Source organism: Leptonychotes weddellii, chromosome 1 (assembly GCF_054177405.1).
Source record: "Leptonychotes weddellii isolate Sample4059 chromosome 1, ASM5417740v2, whole genome shotgun sequence".
NCBI classification, from domain to species: Eukaryota; Metazoa; Chordata; class Mammalia; order Carnivora; family Phocidae; genus Leptonychotes; species Leptonychotes weddellii.
In genome coordinates, this window is record NC_138369.1 from 117,629,013 (window position 1) to 117,654,623 (window position 25,611).

At 36.7% G+C, this 25,611-nt stretch overlaps 1 protein-coding gene, 1 long non-coding RNA gene and 1 pseudogene across 4 annotated transcripts in view; 2 read left to right on the forward strand and 1 right to left on the reverse strand.

Annotated features, from left to right (window-relative positions):
• Positions 1-25,611, forward strand: part of LOC115944840 (uncharacterized) — a 325,497-nt gene that overhangs the window by 221,320 nt on the left and 78,566 nt on the right. The gene's annotated exons all lie outside the window — the stretch shown is intronic.
• The window catches only part of DCUN1D1 (defective in cullin neddylation 1 domain containing 1), a 32,345-nt gene that overhangs the window by 5,786 nt on the left and 948 nt on the right, over positions 1-25,611 (reverse strand). For 2 of the 3 annotated variants that reach the window (XM_081830217.1, XM_081830209.1), the window contains exons 2-4: positions 14,260-14,476; positions 12,883-13,051; positions 10,508-10,638 (exon numbers count right to left, since the gene is read on the reverse strand). In XM_081830217.1, coding sequence (XP_081686343.1) covers positions 10,508-10,638; positions 12,883-13,051; positions 14,260-14,434 — 475 coding nt within the window. In that variant the 5' untranslated portion in view covers positions 14,435-14,476. Of the gene's footprint in view, positions 1-10,507; positions 10,639-12,882; positions 13,052-14,259; positions 14,477-24,813; positions 25,321-25,611 lie in introns of those variants that run through there. The other variant, XM_081830201.1, reaches the window with a different exon arrangement.
• LOC102733413 (L-lactate dehydrogenase B chain-like) lies at positions 3,779-5,203 on the forward strand (annotated as a pseudogene).

Genomic DNA, 25,611 nt, shown 5'->3' on the forward strand with positions numbered 1-25,611 from the left:
TAAATTGGATAATGCGAAGACTAGATAAGTAATAAAATGTTAATGTACACCAGTGTTTCTCAACCTCAGCACTTTTGATATTTGGGGCCAAATAATTTTTCGTTGTGGGGGGCTGTCCTATATTTTATGACATTAGCAGCATCCCTGGTCTCTACCCACAGCTCCATTCTACCCCCAGTGGTGACAACCAAACTGTCTCCAGACATTGCCAAAGCCTTCCCCCGGTGGGGGGAGAACAAAGCTGCCCCCAGTTGAGAACCACCAATGTACAACTACAGGTTGTAACACAAAAGACTGCTTTCCACAATGACTGATCCTGACTTCAGAGACCACTAAGAATACGGATTTAAAAATTAAAATCCGTCAACTAAGATTTGCTTTTAGAAAAGTTTGATGAAGATGATATAAATGGCTATTTAATTGGGTTTGGAGCAGAGTGAAGCCATACTGCTCCATGACAAAGTATAATACCTGTCATGACAGAGAGAAAGAACTATAATCTCTTTCAAGGAACTAAACCTGTTAAGAAAGTATCAAGCTTTTATGAGTAAATTTACATCTCCACGTCGGGAAAAATTACATCCCAAGTAACTTAAAAGTCCTTTCAGATATGATCTCCAAACCACCCGATAATCTGAAGAATCCTGAGACTAGGGAAGACTCCAAAAAGGCTCACATCCTACCTCAAAGAACAATATATAGGCCATAAGGCAAAAAATCCCCCTTCAGCACTGGACCTTCACCTCTTCAAGGATAGGGACTGCATATCCCCACATGAGCAGACTGAAACACAGCACACATTCCGAAACTGCTGAATGAATGAAATTCCTACAGTTCCATGTGCAAATGCACTACTTACCCTCAAAGCCATCATTACATCTTCCTTCAAACTCAGTGGAAAAGGTGTCACTTTTTTCTCTTCTCCAAAGATAAGCCCTCACCACCACTGTTCTCAAGCCAATACTCATCCTGCCTCTTCAGGAATCTTATCTATTAGTTAGTTTTCCTCTCTCCCTACATCTTCAACTTTGCCCTGTCTTCTGGCTTTTTCCCCTTCACAAAGAAATATGCTCAGGTTACAGCACTTACCATTAAAAAAAAAAAAAAAAAAAAAACTTTCCTGGAACTCTCATCCCCTTAACTAGCTACCCTCTTTCTCCTTCCCCTCACAGATAATCCTGAAACGGTACATGGAGTCTTCTACTTTTATACATAATGTGCTCCTGAAAGCAAGGCTGAAACTCAAATTCAGATCCCCAGGTTTTAAGAAAACTAGAAATATGACACCAACTCCTAATCATAATACCTTTTTAATCTTTGCAGTCTTTACGGCTCTATAGCCAATATTCCTTTCAGGTTCTTTAATTTTGTTCTTTTCTTTAACAACTAAACATGCTAATTGTCTAGCTCAAGTGCAGTACATAACAACTCTTATTAGCATTCTTAATCTCCTTCTTCCCTTCAAATGAATGAAATGTATAACTAAGCGTATTACTAGTGCTAGCATTTTTTTTCCTTTTCAACTAATTTTCACAAAATAAGGATAAGAAACAACAGAGATATTCAAATAACTACAAACCAGGAGACACCTATTTTGTCAGCCGATACACTAAAAAAGAATCTGACAAGTATGGAAGTGTATGTGTATGATGTTTGAAGGTTTAGGATGTAAAGGAAGAGAATTTGTTTGTAATGTACATTCATTGCCCCATTTCCTCACCTCCCACACACTCTTTAATTCTATAAACTAGCATGTACCTCTGTCACTCTACTGGAAGTAATCTCTGCCAAATAAACACTTTGATGTCCTTAATTTACCTGGCTCTCTGCCACACTGGACAAAACTGAATACACCGCCTAGATGATTTGTCACTTCTTTCAGCTTTAACTGATAGTGCTCTATTTTCCTCTGTCCTCTTTGGCTTTCTCTTTCTCTTTTATTGGCACCCCTTCCTCCATTCATCCCTTCCATGTTGGTGTTCTGTAATACTGTATGTCAGCAATAACCATTTCTACTACCTGCAGATTTTTCAAACCCTTACCTTTTTCCATGTCATATGCTCAATTGTCTTCAACAACTCCTAAATCTGAATCTTTTATCTCTATGTTCTAGATTCATATATCAAATTGCCTAAGGACATCTTCAACTGGGTATCCATAAACAGCTCAAATTCAACAGAGTTCAAACTGAACTCACTGTCTTCCTCTACAGACCTGCTATTCGTTCTCTCAATGTCCTCACCCTACAGTGTTTCTCAATGAAACACAATTTCACACTGTAAAGAACTACCCTGTGCACTGCAGGACATTCGGCACCCTCCTAATGTCAGAAGAAACCCTCAGTCATTATGACAACCAAAAAACATCCACATACATTTCCAAATGTCCCCTAAAGGTGTTCAGAATTGATAGAGAAACTCCTTTCTCTTCCTCATCACACACTTTCAGTCAAAGCACTTTCATTTTGGCTTCTAAGTACCTTTTAAATCTCTCTTCTCCATCCCTACTGGCAGGACCAATGCTAGGGTCCTCTTCATGTCCAGCTAAATCACTCTTCCTTTAGTTCTGACTCCACTCCTTTTAAAGAACCACAATGCTTTCATACGGACCTTTCAGGCATACAAATTTGGTATCACTTCCATGTTAAAATTCTGCAATGATTAAAACAACGAGATACCACTACACAGCTGCTGAAATGGCCAAAATCCAAAACACTGACAACACCAAATGCTGGCGAGGATGTGAAGCAACAGGAACTCTCATTCATTGCTGGTGGGAATGCAAAATAGTACAGCTACTTTGGAAGACAGTTTGGCAGTTTCTTACAAAACTAAACATACTCTTACCATATGATTTAGCAATCGCACTCCTTGGTATTTGCCCAAATGAATTCAAAACTTATGTCCACACAAAAACCTGCACATACATGTTTACAACAGCTTTATTCATAATGGCCAAAACTTGGAAGCAACCAAGATGTCCTTTACTAGATAGAGAGATTATATAAACTGTGGTATATCCAGACAGAGGACTATTACTCAGTGCTAAAACAACATGAGCTATGAAGCCATGAAAAGACATGCAGGAAAACAAATGCATATTAATTATTACTAACTGAAAGAAGCCAGTCTGAAAAGGCTAATTCTGAAAAAGGAAAACTATGGAGACAGTAAAAAGATCAGCAGTTGCCAGGTTAGGAGGGAGGAAAGGATGAATAGGCAAAGCAGAGGACTTTTAGGGCAGTGAAAATTCTCTGTATGATGCTATGATGATGGATACATGTTGTTACTATGTTTGTCCAAACCCACAGAATGTATAACATCAAGAGTAAACCTTAATGTAAACTTGAACTCTGGGTGATAATGATGTATCAATATAGATAAGAGCTATGTATGTGTGGGGACTGTAAGAAATGTACCACTGTGGGGTACAATGTACCACTGTTGATACTGGAAGGAGCTATGTATGTGTGGGGACAGAAAATCTCTGTACCTTCTACTCAATTTTGCTGTAAACCTAAAACAGCTCAAAAAAATAATGTCTACTAAAAATTTTTTTTTAATCTGCAATAATTTTCCTATTGCCTTCAGATAAAATCTGCACTTCTAGTTAAATGAACTTACTTGCGGTTCCTCAAAGGTGCTGTCTCTCACCTCTGAGCAACTGAACTTGCTAATCTCTCCACAAAAAGAGATGGCTTCTATTTTTGGGGGGGGGGGGGTCCTTGAAAACATATACTCATTCTTCAAGGCTCAAAAATTAATCATCTTTGCTTGCAGGTCCTGCACTGGAGGAGACGCACACAGCTAACACTGTCTTCCTCACTCAACTATTACAGCCGGTTCTCTCTGGGCACAATGGCAACTCTTAAGGAAAAACTGATTGCACCAGCTGCAGAAGAGGCAACCGTCCCAAACATAAGATCACTGCAGTGGGTGCTGGACAAGTTGGTATGGCATGTGCCATCAGCATTCTGGGAAAGTCTCTAGCTGATGAACTTGCCCGTGTGGATGTTTTAGAAGATAAACTCAAAGTAGAAATGATGGATCTGCAACCTGGGAGCTTATTTCTTCAGACACCTAAAATTGTGGCAGATAAAGATTACTCTGACTGCCAATTCTAAGATTGTGGTGGTGACTGCAGGAGTCCGCCAGCAAAAGGGAGAGAGCCGGCTCAATCTGGTTCAGAGGAATGTTAATGTCTTCAAATTATTATTCTGCAGGTAGTCAGGTACAGTACTGATTGTACCATAATTGTGGTTTCCAACCCAGTGGATATTCTCACATATGTTACCGGGAAACTAAGTGGACTACGCAAGCACTGTGTGATTGGAAGTAGGTGTAATCTGAATTCTGCTAGATTTTGCAATCTTATGGCTGAAAAACTTGGCATTCATCCCAGGAGCTGCCATGGATAGATTTTGGGAGAATATGGCAACTCAAGTGTGGCTGTGTGGAGTTCTCTTCAGGAACTGAATCCAGAAATGGGAACAGACAACGACAATGAAAATTGGAAGAAGTGCATAAGATGGTGGTTCAAAGTGCCTACGAAGTCATCAAGCTAAAAGGATATACCAACTGGGCTAGTGGATTAAGTGTGGCTGATCTCACTGAATTAATGTTGAAAAATCTATCCATGGGCGCCTGGGTGGTTCAGTTGGTTAAGCGACTGCCTTCGGCTCAAGTCATGATCCTGGAGTCCCGGGATCGGTCCCGCATCGGGCTCCCTGCTCGGCAGGGAGCCTGCTTCTCCCTCTGACCCTCCCCCCTCTCATGTGCTCTCTGTCTCTCTCATTCTCTCTGTCTCAAATAAATAAATAAAATCTTTAAAAAAAAGAAAAATCTATCCAGGATTCATCCAGTGTCAACAATGGTGAAGGGGATGTATGGCATTGAGAACGAAGTTTTCCTGAGCCTTCCGTGTATCCTGAACGCTCGGGGCTTAACCAGTGTGATCAACCAGAAGCTGAAGGATGATGAGTTTGCCCAGCTCAAGAAAAGTGCAGATACCTTGTGGGACATCCAGAAAAGACCTAAAAGATCTATGACTTCTGGCTTCCAGGCTATAGAAATTTAAAACTACAATGTGATTACCTGTGAGCCTTTAGTTTTTCATCCATATACATGGACCACAGTTTGCTTTTATCTTCCTAAATATGGGAATCTGGGCTCACAGAATCAAAGCCCATGCTTGGTTTAATGCTTGCAATGAACCCTTGAACAAATGAGCCCTTGAACAAATAAAATTAACTATTGTAGTGTGGGAAAAAAAAATTAATCATCTTTATGAAGACTTTGCAAACTCACCCAGACAGGCTTAAGATGCTCCTGACTCCATGCTCACAGAGTAAGGAGTGAATAAATATTTTTGAATGAAAACGGAATACTCAAAAAGACTTAGTAAGTTATAATTAAGAGTTGAAATGCAGGGGCGCCTGGGTGGCTCAGCTGGTTAAGTGTCCGACTCTTGGTTTCAGCTCAGGTCATAATCTCAGGGTCCTGAGATTGAGTTCCACGTTGGGCTCCGCACACAGTGAGGAGTCTGCTTGAGATTCTCTCCCTCTGCCCCTTCCTACGCGCCTCCCCCCCACCGACCCTGGCTCGCTCGTATGCGTATGCATGCCCTCTCTCTCTCTCCCTCCCTCAAATAAATAAATAAATAAAATCTTAAAAAAAGAGTTGAAATGCCTAAGACTGTACAGGGATAAAACGGCAATTGCCACATGCATACGAAAAACTGCCCTTTAGACAGAAATGTCTGAGTGACAGAGAGAAGAGCCTAGCTAGAGAGAAGTAATTTAAAATAGTAGTTTAGCCTCTTAAATCCCAACCCTACTACTAGTTAAGGAAACTTGGGTAAGTGAATTCACCTCTCTATAATTCAGTTTAAAATAAATATAACAGTACCTACTCTCACAGGGTTGCTCTAAGGATTAAATGAGTTAATAGACATAAAACATTTAGAACAGTGCCTGGTAAATAATATATGAGTCCTTACTATCAGTATTATTTATTTTTAATAATTTTTAAATTATTATTATAGATTCTGAAGCAGTACTGGAAAAGAGAGCAAATTCAACAAGAAGGTAGCAAGTGGCAACAATAGAATAAATAGAAGGAAAATACAGAGAAAAAGAGACAAGCAAATAACAGAATTGCCTAAAACTGATACTTGCAGAATGAATTCTTAAGCCCTTATAGTAAAATTAAAAATATGAGGTAATCCCAGTGTCAAACAAAATCAACAAGGCAACGTGGGATTTCATAAAAGGTGATGAACTGAGTGCTGAATGAACACAGAAATGAACTGAGACTGGATACAAATACTGTCCCTAAGGGAAACAAAATGTTGCCAATTCACTAGGGAGGATGGAATGGTGATTAACAATCCTATTCCCAATGTCTTCATTTACTTAGAAGTATCTTCATTTATCTTAGAAATACTTAGGGAAAAAAATGTTAGCACAACATAATATAAAAAAAAATACAGAATGTGGAGCCAGAAGATCTGAGACTGAGTCCCAGTTCTACCAACTCTAAAGTTACATGACCTTAGTAAGTCAACCTCTCTACCCATGAATTTCTCCATCTTTATGATAAAGAGGATAACAGGTTTTTTACTTAGCTAAAAGGGTTGTTACAAGAACCAAGTAGGATTACATAGATGAAAATACACCTTAAAAACACTCTATAAAATTATTTCTAAATATTAAAGTAAATGTCTAACATAATCTTAAAATTTTTTAAATCAACTGCACAGGTATGAGATTCTAGCTGAACCACAGTTCACAAGAAAATAACCTATGATCTTTAGCCTAATAAAAGTTCAGGATGGTCCTAAAAATGGCATGGTTGCTAAAGAACAAATGTAATTTTTGACCAAACAGAATGAACAGTCACAAAAAATAACAGACTCATGGCGTTCTACATTAAACAGCCTCCTTCTGGAGTATTATGTTCTGCTTTAAGAGCTCTATTTTGAGAGAATCTGAGAAATTGGAAATGTGCCTGGTAGGGGACAGTAACAGGAATAACAAAGGTCTTCTCAAATGAAGAACAGTTAAAATAATTGGAATGCTGACCTGGAAAAAAAAAAAAGAGAGAAGGGGGTAAGTGACAGCAGATTTAGATGGTCAGACTTCCTCCATGCTGCGGTAGAGGACAAGTAAGAGCGGGTGGTAGAAGTTAGCAAGACAAAGATGCTCACTTCATAAGGAAGAACTGTGTGATAAGTAGTAGGAGTATTCTGTGATAAGAACGGACCACTTCCTAAAACAATGTGTGTCCAATCCCTGGATGTTCCAAAGTAAAAACTAAATGAGCATCAGCTATGAATGCTACTTTAGACAGGTTAGACAACTTATGAAATCCCTTTCAAATTTAAGATTCAGAAGGCTATCAGAAATGCCAGGTGACTGAAACAGACAGTGATAGTGGGAGCACCCTATCCTGGTGTCAAAGGAAATCAAGTTATAGAAAATGGGAAAATATGGAAAACACCAGTTCTCATTATAACTAGCAGAGCTATTTATAAATAAACCACAGTGCTGTCACCGTCACTTTGCCAATTTGTTTTGGGCCTCACCTCCTCTCCTATGATCTTCCAACTCTTCTCTGCCAAATACTGTAATTTAAGAGCCCTGTGCGCCCTTAGAAAGGCTGTCAAGAAAACGGTTTTCTTTTTAATTAAGTTCTTCAACTAAGAAAAAGTCATTACATTTCCTGACACCCAACACCAACGCAAAACAAAAGGAAAAACTAAGATTTGTCTTCCTATTATGTTTTCTTTTTTAAATTAAGAATTTTTTAGTTTTAGTCTTAGAAAAATTGAGCAGAAAGTACAGACAGTTCCCATATACCTCCCCACCCCCCGTTTCCACTATTTTTAACATCTTACTTTAGTGTGGTATATTTCTTACAGCTGATAAGCCAATATGGATATACTATTATTAACTCAAGTCCATATTTTACATTAGGGCTCACTCTGGGCTGTACATTCTATGGGGTTTTTTAAAACAATTTTAAAATTGTGGTTAAATACACATAACAAAATGTATCATCTTAACCATTTTTAATTGTACAGTTCAGTAGTATTAGGTACATTCACACTGTTGTGCAACCAACTTCTAGAATTCTTTTTTCATCCTGCAAAACAGAAACTCTATATCCATTAAACAATATTACAATTTTCTTAAGTTCAGTACTCTACATTAGATAATAAAATAAATTTTTATATCTAATTCTGTACAATCTTTTTGCAATTTTCCCTATCATCCAAAATTCCAATTTACTATCATGTTACATATCCAATATCTAATAAAAATTTAATTTTGCTTTATTTTTACCACATATAATAAAAACTAAGATTCACTATCAAAACCATATAGTCACCCCAAAATATCATTAGTTTTGTGCTCCAATAAGGGAAAAGGATATAACTAAAAAAACAGATTCAGCCTTTTTTTTTTTTTTTTAAGATTTTTCATTTATTTGCGAGAGAGAGAATGAGAGACAGACAGCATGAGAGGGAGGAGGGTCAGAGGGAGAAGCAGACTCCCTGCTGAGCAGGGAGCCCGACGTGGGACTCGATCCCGGGACTCCAGGATCATGACCCGAGCCGAAGGCAGTCGCTTAACCAACTGAGCCACCCAGGCGTCCCCAGATTCAGCCCATTTAAATCAACATTTTATATTCATAACATTTTGTTTAATCTTATCAAAATATTGTGCTACATTTCTAAACACAACAAAAAGTTATTGTAGTGTATACATATAAATTCAAAAATTTTAATCAGTTTTTATTTGCAGGAAGGAAGGAGGAAACTAGAAAAAAATAGCCCAGTTAACTGATGGCCACAGATAGTGGAGAAACTAACCCAATGTATCATCCATCCCAGCTTATTTTGCCTGCAACATGAGGAATTTTACTGCAAGAAGAAAATCCAAACTAAACTGAAGAATCAGCTGGAAAGGAGGCTTCATTATTTCTAATTTTGCTTTACAGATATCTTGTATATCTTCAATCAGTTCAATCACGTTCAGTCACTCGTTAGGCCAAATCTCCAATACAAATGTTGTACACTTATCCCTTCTCCTCACTAGCTTTCAACCACTTCCTCGGTCTAATCCCTATTCACATAATCCTTTTCTCAATGTGTTTTCCCCTCTAATTTAAAATATAAAGAAGGATTAGTGCTAGAGGCCCCTATTAGCCTCTCCAACTTCAAAATCAAAAACAAACTCACTTCCATCACTGGGTAAGTTATTTAACTTTCCTGTAGGCACATGAAGCTTTCCTCATCTGCAAAATCAGGATAGAAAAATGGCTAGCACTCTATTACTATGTATCTGGCACATGGCAGGTGATGAATTATTGAATGAAAAAATGAGTAACTCATAAAACTGTTAAACATGAAATGAAGCAGTTTATGTACTTAGCACACTGCCAGGCACACAGTAAATGGAGGATATTGCCATCATCAAAATCTTCAGTGCATCCCTACTGCCCACAAATTCTAATTTAAACCTTTTCTGCCCTGTTTTTAAAGGAAGCCTGTGGTTGTCAAGCCTTACAATGTCTCACCAACTTAATCTCCAAATAAGCATTCCCACTAAAATCACATCAATGTTTTCTCTCTTCTACAAATAAGCCAAGCTTATTTCTGAAGTTTCAGATATTCATTCATAACTATCTTCTCAAGCACCTTTTACTTTCCCTTGTGGAGTCAAATATGATATCCTTCAGTTCATATCCCATCTTGCCCAGGAAGCATTTCCCCACCATTCCTGATTTTACTCTAAAACCCTCATACACGTTTATTATTGTGTATTACCTCCTTTTGTCAAATCTTTCTAGGTAAATTGTAAATTACACTGTAGCTTTTACTTCCATATCCCCTAGCCATCCCAGAGCAAGTGTATGGATATTACATACAGCACAAATTGATTGATCTAAACTATTGAGAGTGGAAGATTATGGATAGGATTTCTGGATAAGATTATACTTGATAATCTTCATTTTTATTCTTTCTTATAGCTTCCAAGCTAATCATAGCCAAAAAGAATAGATTTCTTTGGCATTCTAGGACTCAGAAATCTTACAATGCTATTTCTATAGATCCACAGTGAAATAACTTATGGCCCTATGATCCTACAATATCTTCTAGATAACAAATAAATATACACAAATACATATACACATAAATATAAACAAGTAAATAAATGTACATATGTATGTCAGTGAAATTTTAACAATTATTTATTTTCCGTATTATAGTTCTTAAAAAAAAAATCAGTGGTTCAGATATGGCATCAAGGGTAACCTTATTATTCAACGTACATGGTTATTTTCTGATTAACTAAAAGTTCATTGTTTCTCACTGTTTTTCAGTAACTGGTATTTTCATGATGACTTAATGCTCAAAACACAAAACTTTCAATTACAAAAGTGACACTGTCAATGTATTTTAATATATTTGAAACACCAAATATAATTTAAAAAATTCTTACCTAATCCTTTTTGTCCTGGATTCTTTGCAAAATTAAAAGTAAACTGGTAAAAATCCTTAAATCGTCCTGGTTCTTTCAATTCTTGTTCCATCTTGGGTATCTGGGCCTTTAGTTTTTCTATGCTGTCACATCTACATTGTAAAATTAAAGTTTATAAAATATAAACTTCTTCACCATAAATTAAAGGACTTTGATAAAAGCTTATATTTATTTCACAGAACTTTTAAAAAATCAGTTGAAATTTTATATTTTTACATTATATAAACAAGTACAGGGTTAGCTAGATAAAGTAAAGGTCTGGAGTATTAAATGTCAGAATTACCATTTTTAAAAGAAATGGAGTATTACTTTTAATTATGTAATTCATTGGACTATCAACACACCCAAATTGTAGAAGTCAGCCACAGTGAATAGAATGTATAGTAATCACCATAACAATCACCAGTTTAAACAGCAGTAGATACTCCTTACCTGGCAACAAGTCACATGTCTAGCTCTCAAACTAACTGAAAGCACAGTCTCTTGCTTAGGTGAGAAAGCATTCCCCTTGAAAAGGTGTTGTTATACAAAGTATAATAATAAATATAAGCTGAACCCCCTACCATCTCTAACTACTTTTCTCAAATCATTATTTAAGCTTTTTCTACATTTGCAAAGCATTCAACTTCCAAGGAACTGAAAGGGGTCTATGTACCCATCCTACTTTCCACATAATAGCCTGAAGGCAGAAATCCTCTTTTTTATAGATTCCACAAACTAGCATTCCATTTTTCCTCTAATCATTTCTGCTTTTATTTCCCTTCTATGGTCTTCATAACACCTTCTAGCTCATTAGTTTGTAGATTAAAACTATTTGGAAGTTCATTACATTTTATATGAATTCAGTTTCAAATAAAAAAAATAAGTTCTAGTGGAACCTGTCCTGGTACAGAAAATTCCAGCAAGTTCAGGATAGGGCTGGCTTGGGAGGCAGAACACAGTGTCTAGACCAGTTATTAATTTACTGCTCCTCAACTTTAAACTTACCCTTCTTTGCCCTACCTACACTTTGCGACTATTTGCAGTCAACTACCAATCCTGAGGCTCTGTTTTTCTTACCAGCTGGCTCACTGACAGGTTCTACCAATAGAGGGCGACGAGAGGCTGGAAGAGGAAAAAGGAACTTTTCCTCCTCTCCTAGTCTGTTTTCTGCAGAGAGCAAGGGTTTTTCAGTGCGCTGGGAGCTCCCAGCAGTGTTCACCAGCAGTGGCAACTCCTAAGGCCCGGCCACAGGTGGCCTCCAGCCAGTTTCTTCTCTACCAGAGCAGGAGGCAAAGCAAGCACCGCAGGCCCCGTGTTCCTGCAGCAGCCACACCCTCTCCTCGGAACTCCTCAATCTCAGCCTTGCAGGATTTCTTTCGTTTCTACGTTCCTTCCTTGCTCACTTCCCACGGCCACAAGGGTGATGGCAGCTTCCTGCATCTGCCACTTCTGTTATACTTAGAATTTTCTTTTACCTCTTTTACATAATACGACTTTTTTAAATTTTCCCTGTTCAAATTACTGACATGGTTTTTGTGTTTTTTCTGGACCCTGACTGATTACAATGTCCCTCAGGCTCGAGAATCAGAATGTCTGGGTTCAAATTCTGGCTCTAACCCTACCTAATTCCATAATTTTTCTGCACCTCACTTTCCTCATCTCTAAAATGGGTAAATACTGCTTCTTTCACAAAGTTGTTGTGTAGGTGAAATACTTACTTAGCACAGTTCCTGAAATAAAAATGAATGTTCAACAACTGTTAGCTATTATTACTTGTCACTCACTAAAAACAGAAAGGGCAGCAGCCCGTTACCTATCCACAGACTGAATACTTTTTCATATTCTCATTAACTACAGACAACTAGACGCCATAGGTAAAATCTCTACCCATGACTTTTTAACTTACTTATCCCAAGACATTTAGCTAATCAGCTGTTCAAGGTATAAGGGGAACAAAAAGCAATTAGTAACTTCTAAGATTTTACATTCTAGGAGTTTGTTTATAAATCCAGAGTTCACAACCGCACAGTGAAAAATAAACTAAAGCTCATTTCACTTATCCATGTTAAATATTAAAGCACAGTAATTTATTTTAATACTAATGAAACTTCCTCAGAAACAAATGAGAAAAGCATAATGCAAATGGAATAGGCTAAACTACACAGAAACCTTGACAAACCCAGAAAACTATGTAACATGGGAAGGAGCTAGCATACTAGCCCATTTCTATTTATACCAATGTTTGTAGGCTGGTAAATTTAAAAATTGACATTTACAAATTCATAACACAATTCAGTTCCACAGTTAATTCTCACAGTAATGTGCCTAATTTCCTGTGGTAAGTATATACTCACCCTAACTCTGTCATACCGTCCATGAACTCTTGTTTGGAGAACTCGCACTGTGTTGCTGCTCTGAACTTCCATGCAATGATCAACACGCTGATGCTGGCAGGATCGAGTGCCAGGTCATCACAGAACTGCTGGATACCATCTATTCCAATTTTATTTTCATCTTGAGGATCTTTAAAAACAACAGTGCAATATTAAATTAGTGCCATACTTTATTATGCTATGCCTAAAACTGGAAAAAGTAATGCTCTATATTCCATTAAAAAATGTTCACAACAAATCAGAAATATGAAATGGTAATACTCTAACATATTTTCCCACTATAACATTTAAAGCCACTTTGTCCCAGAAATGGCATTCTTGAGATGAACAGGAGGATACTGGGGGGGGGAGGGGGGAGGAGAGATGGGCACTTGATTTTTAAGTTTTATTTATTCATGTGAAAAATGTCCCATACTCATATACACTCAGAAAATCAGACATTCCTATATAGAAAAAAAGGATTTTTTCTGAACATATGAACAGCATTTGTTTTCTTACAGCAAAGTTCATTTGATAATGGCAATCATTTCTTAATATCAGAAAAACTGTAACTCTGCAATTCAATCCCAATCTCAACAATATAAACATCTGTTGTTCAAATTAAAGAAAAAACCCAACTATCAATATATTTACTCATCAGATGGCAAAAATTTAAAGTAATGACAAATACAAGGAGAAAGAGGCACTCATACAGTGCATTGTTGTAGGTGATTTGCTAACATCTCTATAAGATGTTAGTAGTTAGTAGAAATAAAAAACATGCATATCTTTTGGCTTCTGGGCATGAGTTAAGCATAAAATGTAATTCTACTTTAGGAAAAATTTTGAAAGAAACTGTATATATATATATTTCTGCATAAACATAAAAGATATGGAAGGATCCACACCAGGCTATTAAATATTGGTTCCCTCAGGAGAATAAAGAGGGAGAAGCTATTAACTTCTTCTTTACTCATATGTTGTTTAACATTTTTAAAGTATTACTTCATAGTTCTTTAAAGGTTGTTAAAATTATTATGCAGGTCTCCTTTAAATTAGTTCAGCTGAATTTTATGAAAATGAGGGGGAAAAAATCCAGGCCCCCAGTCACTATTCTAAAACTGGATCTTGGGGGAAGAAAAAAGGGGGAGGATAAGGGAGGAAGAAATAAAGAGGCTAAGAAGAAATTTTAGTGAAAAGAGGGAAAGAATTTCTCTCAGATCTCTTGAAGTAATTCTAAGATCTACAGAGCTACGTTGGACACATTCACCCAATTTATGTTCTATGTATGCCTGATCTCTCATAAGCATGTAACTGTGGAAAACCTGGTTCAAAATATTTAAAGTCACAAGCACTCACCTTTGTATCTATTGTATAGTTGTTCTAACTTCTTCCTGTCCAATGATCCTTTTACACTCTCTCGTATATAAAGTTCAGGATTTTGGAAAAAATTGTCTGTTGCAACATCTAACTTCCAGTCATTTTGAGACAGACAACTTACTGCTGTTTTTTCACTAGATTGTGTGAAGATCATAAACTGACGAACTTTATCCTTCTGCGATGATTTCAACTTGTTCTGTTGAAACCAGAAAATAAATTGAAACTATGTTTTTGTTTTTTAGATTTTATTTATTTATTTGACAGAGAGAGAGACAGCCAGAGAGGGAACGCAAGCAGGGGGAGTGGGAGAGGGAGAAGCAGGCTTCCCGCGGAGCAGGGAGCCCGATGCGGGGCTCAATCCCAGGACCCTGGGATCATGACCTGAGCTGAAGGCAGACGCTCAACGACTGAGCCACCCAGGCGCTCCCTAAATTGAAACTATGTAAAATCAGATGACTATATCTATATGGCTAACTAATCATTCTTAGCAATACTTTTTCCTCATAAAATATTTTAAGTCAAGACTTATTTTTGTTCTATTAATCAGAAAGACAAATTTTTTAATGTAAAACACAAAATTTGGTATTATTTTACAGGAGAAATGAAAAGGTAAAGGAAATTCAACCACCCTGCATTTCTCCTAAAAGTGGATCCTGAGCACATATATAAAGGCTCTAGAAAGGGAAGTGCTTGACCAAGCACAAAGCTCTAAAGGGACGCGTAAGGAGTGGTGGTGAAGAAGTGACATTATCTAGGAAGCCAGAAGAGGCAATGACCCCAGGGAACAATGAGATTAACAGGTGTTAGTAGCAGTCTTAAAACCCATTATAAAGGATATAGGGTACAATTCTCCCAACCCCACCCCTTGTTTTCTTGCTATTTTTACCAAATGTGAAAAAGAAATGAAATATGAGTACCCTACATTTCTCCTGGTGGTGTTCAGAAACCAAGATAATTATCAATAGAATTTCCCCATATTTGCATTCAAATAGAAAGCAGTGCAATATGAACAAGTACCCTGGATCCTTCCAATGAAGGTAACTTTTAATAGAATTCTTCTTTTTTTTCCCTTGAAAGAATCACCTCTTTCCCTTGGCCCAAGCCTAGCAGAGGCTCTCCCCAAACAGGCTCTCTGCTGTAATAACCTCTTCTTACTTGCCTTATGTTGACAAAGATTCATTTCTCATCTGACCTGAACCCTGTGCAAAATAAAGCAGGGCAATTAGGCCCTCTACTCTCCCAGTAACAAAGACCATGTTTTCCCTCTCTTCCCATCCAACCTGGTCTCCTGTGCGCAATTTTAGCCTCCCCACTATTATTCTTCACCTTACCAAGTCCTAACACCATCTCTCAGCAAAGTGCTTGGGTTCTTGCTGAGCTACTACTGCAAGGGGAAAAAAGCACACGAGTAGGGCACACATTAATAGACAGAAACCGTTCTGTGGATTAAGCAACACATCTGAGAACCCCAGCATCTTTGATCTAGCCCAAACTGACAGATCACAAACCTCAATCCCCTGATTGTACGGATGAGAAGAGACCCAGAAAGTTAAGGAATTTGTTCAAAAATCACCCAGGTTATTATTAGTAGAAATGGGACAAGAACAGAAAGATCTCATGAATCTGAGTCTTAGTAATCTTTCCACAAACCACACTGCGTGCTGTACACAGTTATAAGCCTTTTGGGATTTTCAAGAAAAAGACTACCAAAGATATAAACATTTCCACCTATTACAGAATAAAAATAAGAATATTCAAAATCAAATATGAAAACCAACCCTCTCTCTTACAATATGAAAAATGTTTATGGCCTAGAGTCTGATTTGTCAGCCACACTCCTCTCTCTGTAAATATGTTATTTTCTAGGATTACGGATTAAAATCTCAACCTCTGTTCGCCATTAAAATTGAGAAACTACAAATTCACTAACCTCGTGTTACCTCACTAAATAACTCTACCACCTCTGGAAACCAGATAACTCATACCACATTATACAACACATCTCTCAGATGTCTAGGATTCTTCCCTTTTGAAAAATAGCTCCTCAAGATTTATTATTCAATTGCAACAAACCCACAATGAAATCAAATGCCAAAGAAGATACCGGTCTTATTTTAATATACTCTTTAAATGAAAGGAAGCCACCTTGATTTCAACCTGTATTATGAAATACTATTTTTAAAATTAGTATACCATTTTTCCCTTGAGAGAGATAGTACACTGACATACATTTTAATTTTTCTTTGAAGAACAGAGATGTATCTGATGGTCACTATGATCACCAGTGACCACTGTATAAGGTTGTAAAGAGTGTTGGGAGATTAATCTGAAGTATATACCAATTACAGGCTGCATCCTGGAAATTACTTTTTAATTCAGCCTGAATTAACTTCTTTGTATTAACTTTTTCCCATTCCCCTAAAAGTTGGAGACAGAAAAACAATCAGCATTATTTGGGGTTTCATCATACAGTATTAAATCCAGTGCTCTGTTCCCTGAAACTTCAATCATTTTTATTGAAAAGAGGAAGGAAAAATATAGCTTAAGTCACTTATGCAAGCCAAAAGCACTGTTCAGTCTATAATGACTCTTGTCACAGTGCCAGAGATGAGAAAACTGGGGAAGATAAAAAATCATCTTACCCACACAAATTAGTAACAAAATTATACAAATGAATAATTTAACTCTATTACCTTACTTGAAAAAAGTATATATAATAAATAATGTCTATGTATATATAAATTAAACTATTTTAACCGGTTAAAGTTTCCAGTTACGCAGCATTATCAATATATTTTAAGGAAAAGGGCTGTAGCTACCCACTTCCAACACCATTAAGGCTAATGAGTGAAACCTGGCACAGAACTGATAGGATGGGTTTCTGCTAGGCCAAGAATAAGCAGCCCCATTCCTACAAAGTCTGGTAACTACCCTCCCCTTCTTGTACTTATATTGCACTCTTACCATTTTTCTGTCAGCTCTCTGTGCCTCGAATCAATCTTAACCATGTGCTCCCCTACGAGGGAGGATGTACTCAACTCTGTAGTCTCAAAGGCTGTCCTAGAATAAAGCTGGAGTGTACTAGAGTTGCCCCTTCCCCACGCCTCTAGGAGACCTCTAACACTCCCACCCTCTTTTCCCAGGCTACATGGGGACATCAGGCAAGGTTTTCTGATTTTAAGAGTATGGCATCAGAGGTTTAAATTTCTATCAACTTAAGGAAGAGAAAAAGGGTATCTAGCCAGCAAAAAATTATTTACAGGGGATGAGAGGGTGGATAGAAAACTGAAGTAGAAGACAAAAACAGATGGATTTTCTCTTTCTACTACAAACGCAGTGGGGATCTTCCTAACAGCAAAAACATGTGACAACTACAATGATTCAGCACTCAAATAAGTATATGTCATTCACTTTCAGATTTTTTTAGTTTGTTCCTTTTAAATAAATCTTAAACTAAATCATTAAATAAGATTAGATAATACAATCTTCAGTACTCAAAAGTGTGACAAATTTTCAAGTTAATTCAGTACTGAAATATGTAAAATGTATAAAATATAGAATATATTATTTTTAATTCTAGCAAAAAAGGGGGGAACCCAAGGAAGGGGGGGAGAGAGGAACAGTAGGGGAGTGAGAGGAAGGGAAAAAAAGGAGAGAAGTGTTGTCTTTTGTAACAGAAAGCTAATTACAATTGTATATGGTCACCAAAGTTAGAGATACTATTATAATCTGGACAGTAAAAAAACACTTATTTGTTCATCTTTCCAAAATGAAAAAAATCTGGTCATCAACACGTATTGTTTAATACTTAAATCTAGAATATCTGCAATTTTTTTTTCCACTCAAGAAATTTATGAATCACATTGAAAATAATAGTTTATGGGGCTCCTAGGTGGCTCAGTCAGTTAAGCGTCTCCCTTCAGCTCAGGTCATGATCAGGGTCCTGGGATCGGCTCCCAGCATCAGAGCCCAGCATCTGGCTTCCTGCTCAGTGGGGAGTCTGCTTCTCCCTCTGCCCCTTCCCCCATTCGTGCTTTCTCACTCACTTTCAAATAAAATCATTTAAAAAATTATAAAAAAGTAAAATAATTTATCTGAAAAAAAAATACTTTGGATGTAGCCAAGTATCATAGAGTCAAGTACATTTTACCATTGAACCTATAAAGTCTTATTGTGATAGAAGAATGGGGACTTAGAAAGGCTTGGGATGCCTGTGTGGCTCAGTTAGCTGAGCGTCTGCCTTCGGCTCCGGTCATGATCCCGGGGTCCTGGGATCGAGCCCCACATCGGGCTCCGTGCTCCGCGAGGAGTCTTTTTCTCCCTCTCCCTCCGCCTGTCACTCCCCCCACTTGTGCTCGCTCTCTGACAAATAAAATCTTAAAAAAAAAAAAAAAGAATGGGGACTTAGGCTCTACACTAAAAATAATGATCATAATGTTAAAAAATTCCTCTTAAGTATTTCCCTCAAGAAAAATAATGAACATGGAAAATTATTTCCTAGTCAACTAAGTCCTAATAATTCCAAATGGAAATAATTTCAATGGGCAATATTTTTTAAAGCAAAATATTAAAATAAAGATACATTTAATTATTTATATTATTCTGAATTTTCATCTTCTCACCCTTAAGTTTCAAATTCAGTCTGAACTCTAAAAAAAAAAAAAAAGATACTAAGGTCTTTACACTTTTAAAGGAATTAGTTTTCTAACTCAATTCTAGTTCTCTCAGGATTTGATGAATCTAGCTCAAAAAAGGCCATGTTTTAAAAATCAAAACACTGGAATGATCACTCAATTCTCACTAAAAGCTCTGTATATTGATTCTCATGTGTTTACCATATGATTAACAGTTTAACTTTACCTGAAACTTTGACGAGCTAGTTTAAGTCCAGAAAAATCATACTTTCCATATATGATACATAGTATTCAGCAGATAATAACCAAACGTTACCAATAGCTCAAACCACTCATAGAGTCCCAGTAAGATTATAGGTCTGAAGTCAAAAGTGGAAAGAAAAACCAATTCAACTAATGAGACTACCCACTCCGAGAGAAGACTTTCACCAAGGGGCAAAGTTCAGCAGGAAAGTCAGCCTAAGAATCTAGGTAGAGAAGCTAGAAATCCTCTTCCCCTCCACCTGCACAGAGAGGTAGTATATGATTAGTGTAGACTCTCAAACCAGATTGGCAGGATTTAAATCCCACCTATGCCTCTTAATTGCTGTGTGACTTTGGGAAAATTACTTAATCTCTGTGTGCTTCAATTTCCTCATCTGTAAACAGGGTGTGAAGGTTACACAAATTAATTCAGGTTAAACTCTTAGAACTGTACTTAGCACATAGTAAGGCCTCCTTTCAAGTCCGTGAAGGAAAGAATACTCCAGAGAAAAAAAAATGATTTTATGCAAATAGTAAAATAATCATAAAAACTAGCAGCTAACATTTGAGCTCCTACTGTGCGCCAACACTGTGCTAGGTATTTAATTATTAACAATCCTGCAAGGTGGTTATCATTGATTCCATTTTACCAATGAGAAAACCAAGCCCCAGAGCTCGATTTATCTAAAGATAGACTTATACAAAAAGTAGCAGAGCTAGGAATAAAACCCTGGTGCCTTGCTTTAGGGTATGCAGTCTTTCCATTTATTCCATATTGTCAAGTGAAAGAGAAAACAGAAAGGGCAAAAGTGCAACCACTGACTATGTGTTAAAAGGGGGGGGGGAGTGGATTGTGAGCAATATTTCTTCATCTATTTTTATGGAAAAGTTAAGTGATCAACTGACCCTTCCCCAATCTCATGTAAACAATCTGCATTCTGACTAAAAATTACCCATTAAGCATTCCCTCACAACCTAAATAGAAGGCTAATTTTGGATGTAACTTCCCTTTTAGGGTTTTTGGGAAGAAAACGAGGGGAGAAGAGGGAGATGGGTATTTTTTTAAGAAAAGTAATTCAACAGGAAGAAAAATGTGTTTATTGTCATGTCATAGTCTATTTTTAGAGCTGTCCACAATTTATAGCTTTAAATGTAGAGATGGAAAACGGGGGGGTATTGAAAGTCAGGATTTCCTTTTCCAATGAGAAGGCTTGAAACCCAGAGAAAATACAAACACATGTGTAGGTTATACCCCCAAAATATAAGCAAATGTGTACAATTTCAAATATTAAGCAAAACAAAAAACACTCGGTATTATTTTAAATTATAATCTGTTTAGAATAATTATTTATGGTTAGGCCTGTGCCTCTTATCATTCTTCCATAAACTTCCTGTACTTTCAATGACAAACTCTTAAGAGGTGTTGTACCAACACTAAATTGAACGTGGAATTATACTATACTGTACTATGCAATTATTGTAGTCAATGTTTTATATAATAGCAATTCACCTGAAAAAAATTATCACAGAAAGTATACTTGTAAGATTCAAACTGGTTTTCTATGTTTCTCAATTTTGTTTGGTTCGGTATGATTTTCCTCATAGGTTTTAAAAAAGTATCCCAGGGCTGCCTGGTTGGCTCAGTCAGCAGAGCACAAGACTCTTGATCTCAGGGTTGTGTGTTCAAGCCCCACGGTGAGTGTGGAGCCTACTTAAAATTTTTAAAAAATTTTAATATATTACAAAAAGTATTCTGTTGACAGAAATTTAAAGGATTTTCTTCTCCTCGCCCTAAGAATTATTATTCAAAAGATGACTTCCACTGTAAACTGAATGTTTTGATTTCAGCAAGACTGTTCTATTAAAAACTTATTTTTGCTAATTCCTGATTATCTATAATAGGATAGAAATAACCTCCTTAAAATACTTGTGTTAGCCATCATATTTCAATTGATTCCCCCAAACTAATTTTTGAACTTCTAACAAGCAGTCAGGTAGCTAATTTAAACTTGCTTCTCCTCTCCATAAACATCTTCTCTAAAGAAATCTAGAATTAACAAAAAGATTACTCAGGTGAAAACAAAACAAAAAAACAAAGAATTAAATGAGATTTTAAAAGTTTCATAGTTAAATAACTTACAATAATGACTAGCATTCAAAAGTCATGTGATATATGTTTTATAAAGAGAATAAGTGATCCTCGAAAAATAAAATCTCCTAAGATCTGGTATCTATTCAAATCCTAAATCCAAAAATATTAGAACCCTATGAATAATAAATAAGCACTCTAAATGTTTACTGAAATGAAAATATCCTAATATAACAAAGATATGGGCCATGAACTTCAGCAATTTATCTTCCGCAACACCATGTTCAGTGTTGAAGGATTCAAAAGTGTAATGCAATAGAATTCTTTAGAAAAGAACTCTTTAAAAGAAAATCTCTCTTAAAATTTTACAACGCAAACAAGCAACCTAATCACCATTAGTGATTAGGTACTAATTATATAAAAGGGATTCAACAAAGTGATGAAAAATGCTTTAGTGGCATTTTTCTCTTCTGTTTTTGCTTTTTCTTAGGTGGGGTGTGTACACCTAAAATGACTAGGTAAAGTAGATAGTCAGCAGGTTATTCAAGAGCTTATTTGTGTCCACAAAGCAACTGAATCCTATTTGGAACTATTTCTCATCATCAAATGTCAAGCCTAATACTATCAAAACTTGAACACCACAAGCTGAAATTTAACAAGGAGCTTTCTCACAGATTTTCATTATGCTTGACCCAACCTATAAGACCATAATGGAAACAGCAACTTGACTCAAATGAGCTCAGCTTTTTTTAAGCTTAAAACAAAACAAACCACCACCAGGAGAGTTAATTTTACTTTCAACTTTTTTACTATATGTACCAAAAGAGTTTTAATTTTTCAGTTACTTAAATGTTTATATCAGATCGCTTCATTTGATACAGAAACAACTAGGTCACTGGGAAACATGATAAGGAAGAAACAAGAGTGAAACTAATCAAAAATTCCACACCTATACTGAAAGAGCATTTGCCGGGTTTAAAAAAGGGGGGTGGGGCGTAGATAAAGTGTGTTAATCAGAGACCAGGCTTCTAAGCCATGCTCTGCCACATACTAGCTCTTTAACCTTGGTCAAATCATTTAGAACCACTAAATCTCCATTTCCAGATATGTTAAAAGGACGTAGCAATATCCATCTCAAGACTAAAAATTAATAACAGTTGTAAATTGTCTGACTAGCAGACAGTATGTTCCAATAAATGTTAATGTCCTTCTTTCTCCCCAGAGGCCCAACTTTCTGCATATAGCTATTAAACTATGTACAAACTACTAGAACATATTCAAAAGCAATCTACGGAAGAGGTTTTGTTGTTTTTATTAACTAGCATGGTTAGGTAAACTCAATGGTCAACTAGGTTTTTACTGAATACTAGACAGTCATCTTAAACAGAACTGAAAACCCTATACAAAGAAGCTGCAAGGTAAAAAAAATTACAGTAAGGGTTTTGTTGTTTTTAAAAACTGCTTTAAAAAATAATTGCCTATAATATTGTAATTGGACACTACAGACAAACAGAAACAGTCTATCATATCACTTAGAGTCCTTCAGTGGCTTCCCATTTCTCTTGGAGTAAAAAACCAATATCCTTACAATGCCCACCCACACCTGCCCATCTCTACTCCTTACCACTCAAACCTCATCGGCTCTAATCCCCAAATACCACTTGCCCCCATACACACTCCTCCAGCCACACTGGTCTTACCGTACTTCTGCATGGCTTAATCCTCCATCTCCTAGTCTGCTCAAAATTCACCTCATCAGTGGTGCAGACACCATTTTGCAAACCCGCTACCACTGTGCCCCCACCCCTCCCCCCAATACCCCTCCTTAACACTGTTTTCTCCCATAGCACTTAACACCTTCTAACATAGTAGAAGAAAAATATATACTATGTTTATTATTTGTGTCTCCCTACTAAAATGTAGCCCTTACAAGAGGAGGGATTTTCATTTTTTCAGTGAAACATAAAAAATACACACACATACACACACACATTCCCCGTGCCCAGAACAGTGCTTGGCACAAAGTGTTTAATAAATAATTACTGAAATGAATTAAGGCCCTCCTTTAATTGACTTGTGGATATGCAAAAGAATGTGAAATAAGTTCTAAAGAGACAAACAGGACTACATTCATTTGGACTTATAAACTCTGTATTTGTTGAAAGTACAATCTTAAATTTCGAAGTCCACACTTTTTTAAAAAGCCATTAAAAGCATTGTAATTAACATCATTAGTCGTCCATCTGAAATTTGTTATTTAACACATTCATTAATAACACATGGATTTTCCTCTACTTATATGAATAATGTAATTTAATATCAAATCCAATTTCCAACAATTTCTCTAGATCCCATGTGAGTTAAGAGATAACATGTACCACAAATACTGGTGGAAGTAGTAAACCAGGAGAAAAAGTTTCAGTTCTGCAACAAACAGTTTTGCAAATTTGAACCTCAAAACCTGCCTGATCCTCAATTTCTTCTCCTGTAAAAGGGAAGAGGAGTAAAACGGATGATCTCTGGAACCATTTCTGGTCTAAAAATCCTATGCCATGAATCTATAAAAATTTAGTAGGTTACCTGATACATACTCCTTACACATCTATTAGATGAAATTAGTCAAAATTTTTATCTGAATAGAACTTTAGAAATCATCAAATTCAAACCTGTCATCTTACAAATAAGAAAACCACCCAGAAATTTTGAATACTTTTTAAAGATTTTCAGAAATTAACATAATACTGTCTAGTCTGGGAGTTATTTTTGGTCCGTGTATGTGTAAGGCAGGGCTAACTGAACATTTTTTTATACAAAATATTTCAGATATCCCATCATTTAAGCCTACCCTAGAATTAACAACATGTCTTCTAGAAATAGCCTGAGCTACACATACTGAGAAATATTGGCCCAAAAATTATATCAAGAAACAATTATAATTTAAATTTATGATGAAAAACTTAACTAGAAAAATCTTACAGCCTAACTTCTATTAGAGTGCGTGGTGATTTAGTTTCTAAACTAACACGAGCATACCAAGACAAGTCTAGTGACATGATCTGAGTTCAGCCACAGAAAGTGTTTTAAATTAGTGATATGTTCCCACTCCTGTTATCATTAGATGAGTTATGGCTAAGTTCCAAAACTAGCTAATTTACTATTAACAAAAGGACAGACGCTTACAAGCTCCAATCCAAGCTGAACTCTTGCACGAACCACATGAATCCTGAATTCCTGGGCAGGTGATGAGCATTATTAAGAGCCTGGTTTCTAGAGGATGCTGCTGAATTACAGACTATTATGAACAGAACACATTTCAGTGCTCTCACAGAGTGTTTACCAGGCAATTACATTTCATTACTTCACACTTACTATTTATCTACGTGCCAAGAGTCTGAAAACTTTAGTAGGAGTAGTGCCTATGATCCTCAAAATACTTTTTAAAAATTTAGAAAATGTTTAGACGCCCTAGTATATCTTTGAATACTGCAATGTCGATCCAAACATTAACCTATACTTTATGGCAAAGTTTTCTTACAAGTACAAATGACAAATTTTCATGAAACTTACCATGTTATATATAACAAACCGAACCACATATCCATACATGACACCAAAATTCTGCCAAGTTAGAGGCTGGAGCTAGATAAGTGTTATTCAGCAGAAATAAGCCCAACTAAAAACAAAGATACTGGGGCATTCCCTTAACACAGACACACACATACACGCTCCTCAAAGAGGCCTTTATGTTCCCTATGAGCAAAAGGACAACAATATCATTTTTACTGTCTATTCATACAGTAACCTGCATGGAATTCAACTCATGCTCAAACTATAATGCCAAATATCACTTCTGGAAAAAAGAGAACCCGAAAGAGTCAGGTACAAGATGACCAAAATGTAAACAGATAACTTGACTACCACTTCTTCAAGCTGGTAAGAAGACTGTTGTTGGGGTTTTTTCCCCCAAAACAAAAAAGAGGGAAATAACTTGACAAACTGTTTTTTAAAAATCACAAATGGTCTTTAACTGGCATAATAAAGCAACTACTCCTCCCACCCCAAGCAAATTAAACATGTGCTCAAAAGGTAGCAAGTCTGTTTCTCCTAATTTTATGAAATGAGAACAGGTTGCACTTCCGTACTCCCCGCCCCCCACCACGTCCCCCAAGCTCAGCGGTTTCCCATGTTCTCGGCGGAGAGGCGACTATAACCTCCACCAACTGGCCAGTTAAACTCTCATTTTCCAAAAGCATGGGACGCATCAAGAGGTGATGGAGAAAGGAAAAGGGCTAATACCCCGCCCCAAGCGAAACTGCCTGGAGACTTAAGGGGTGTTGGAGCCGGGAGCGGAGGAGGGAGAGGAGC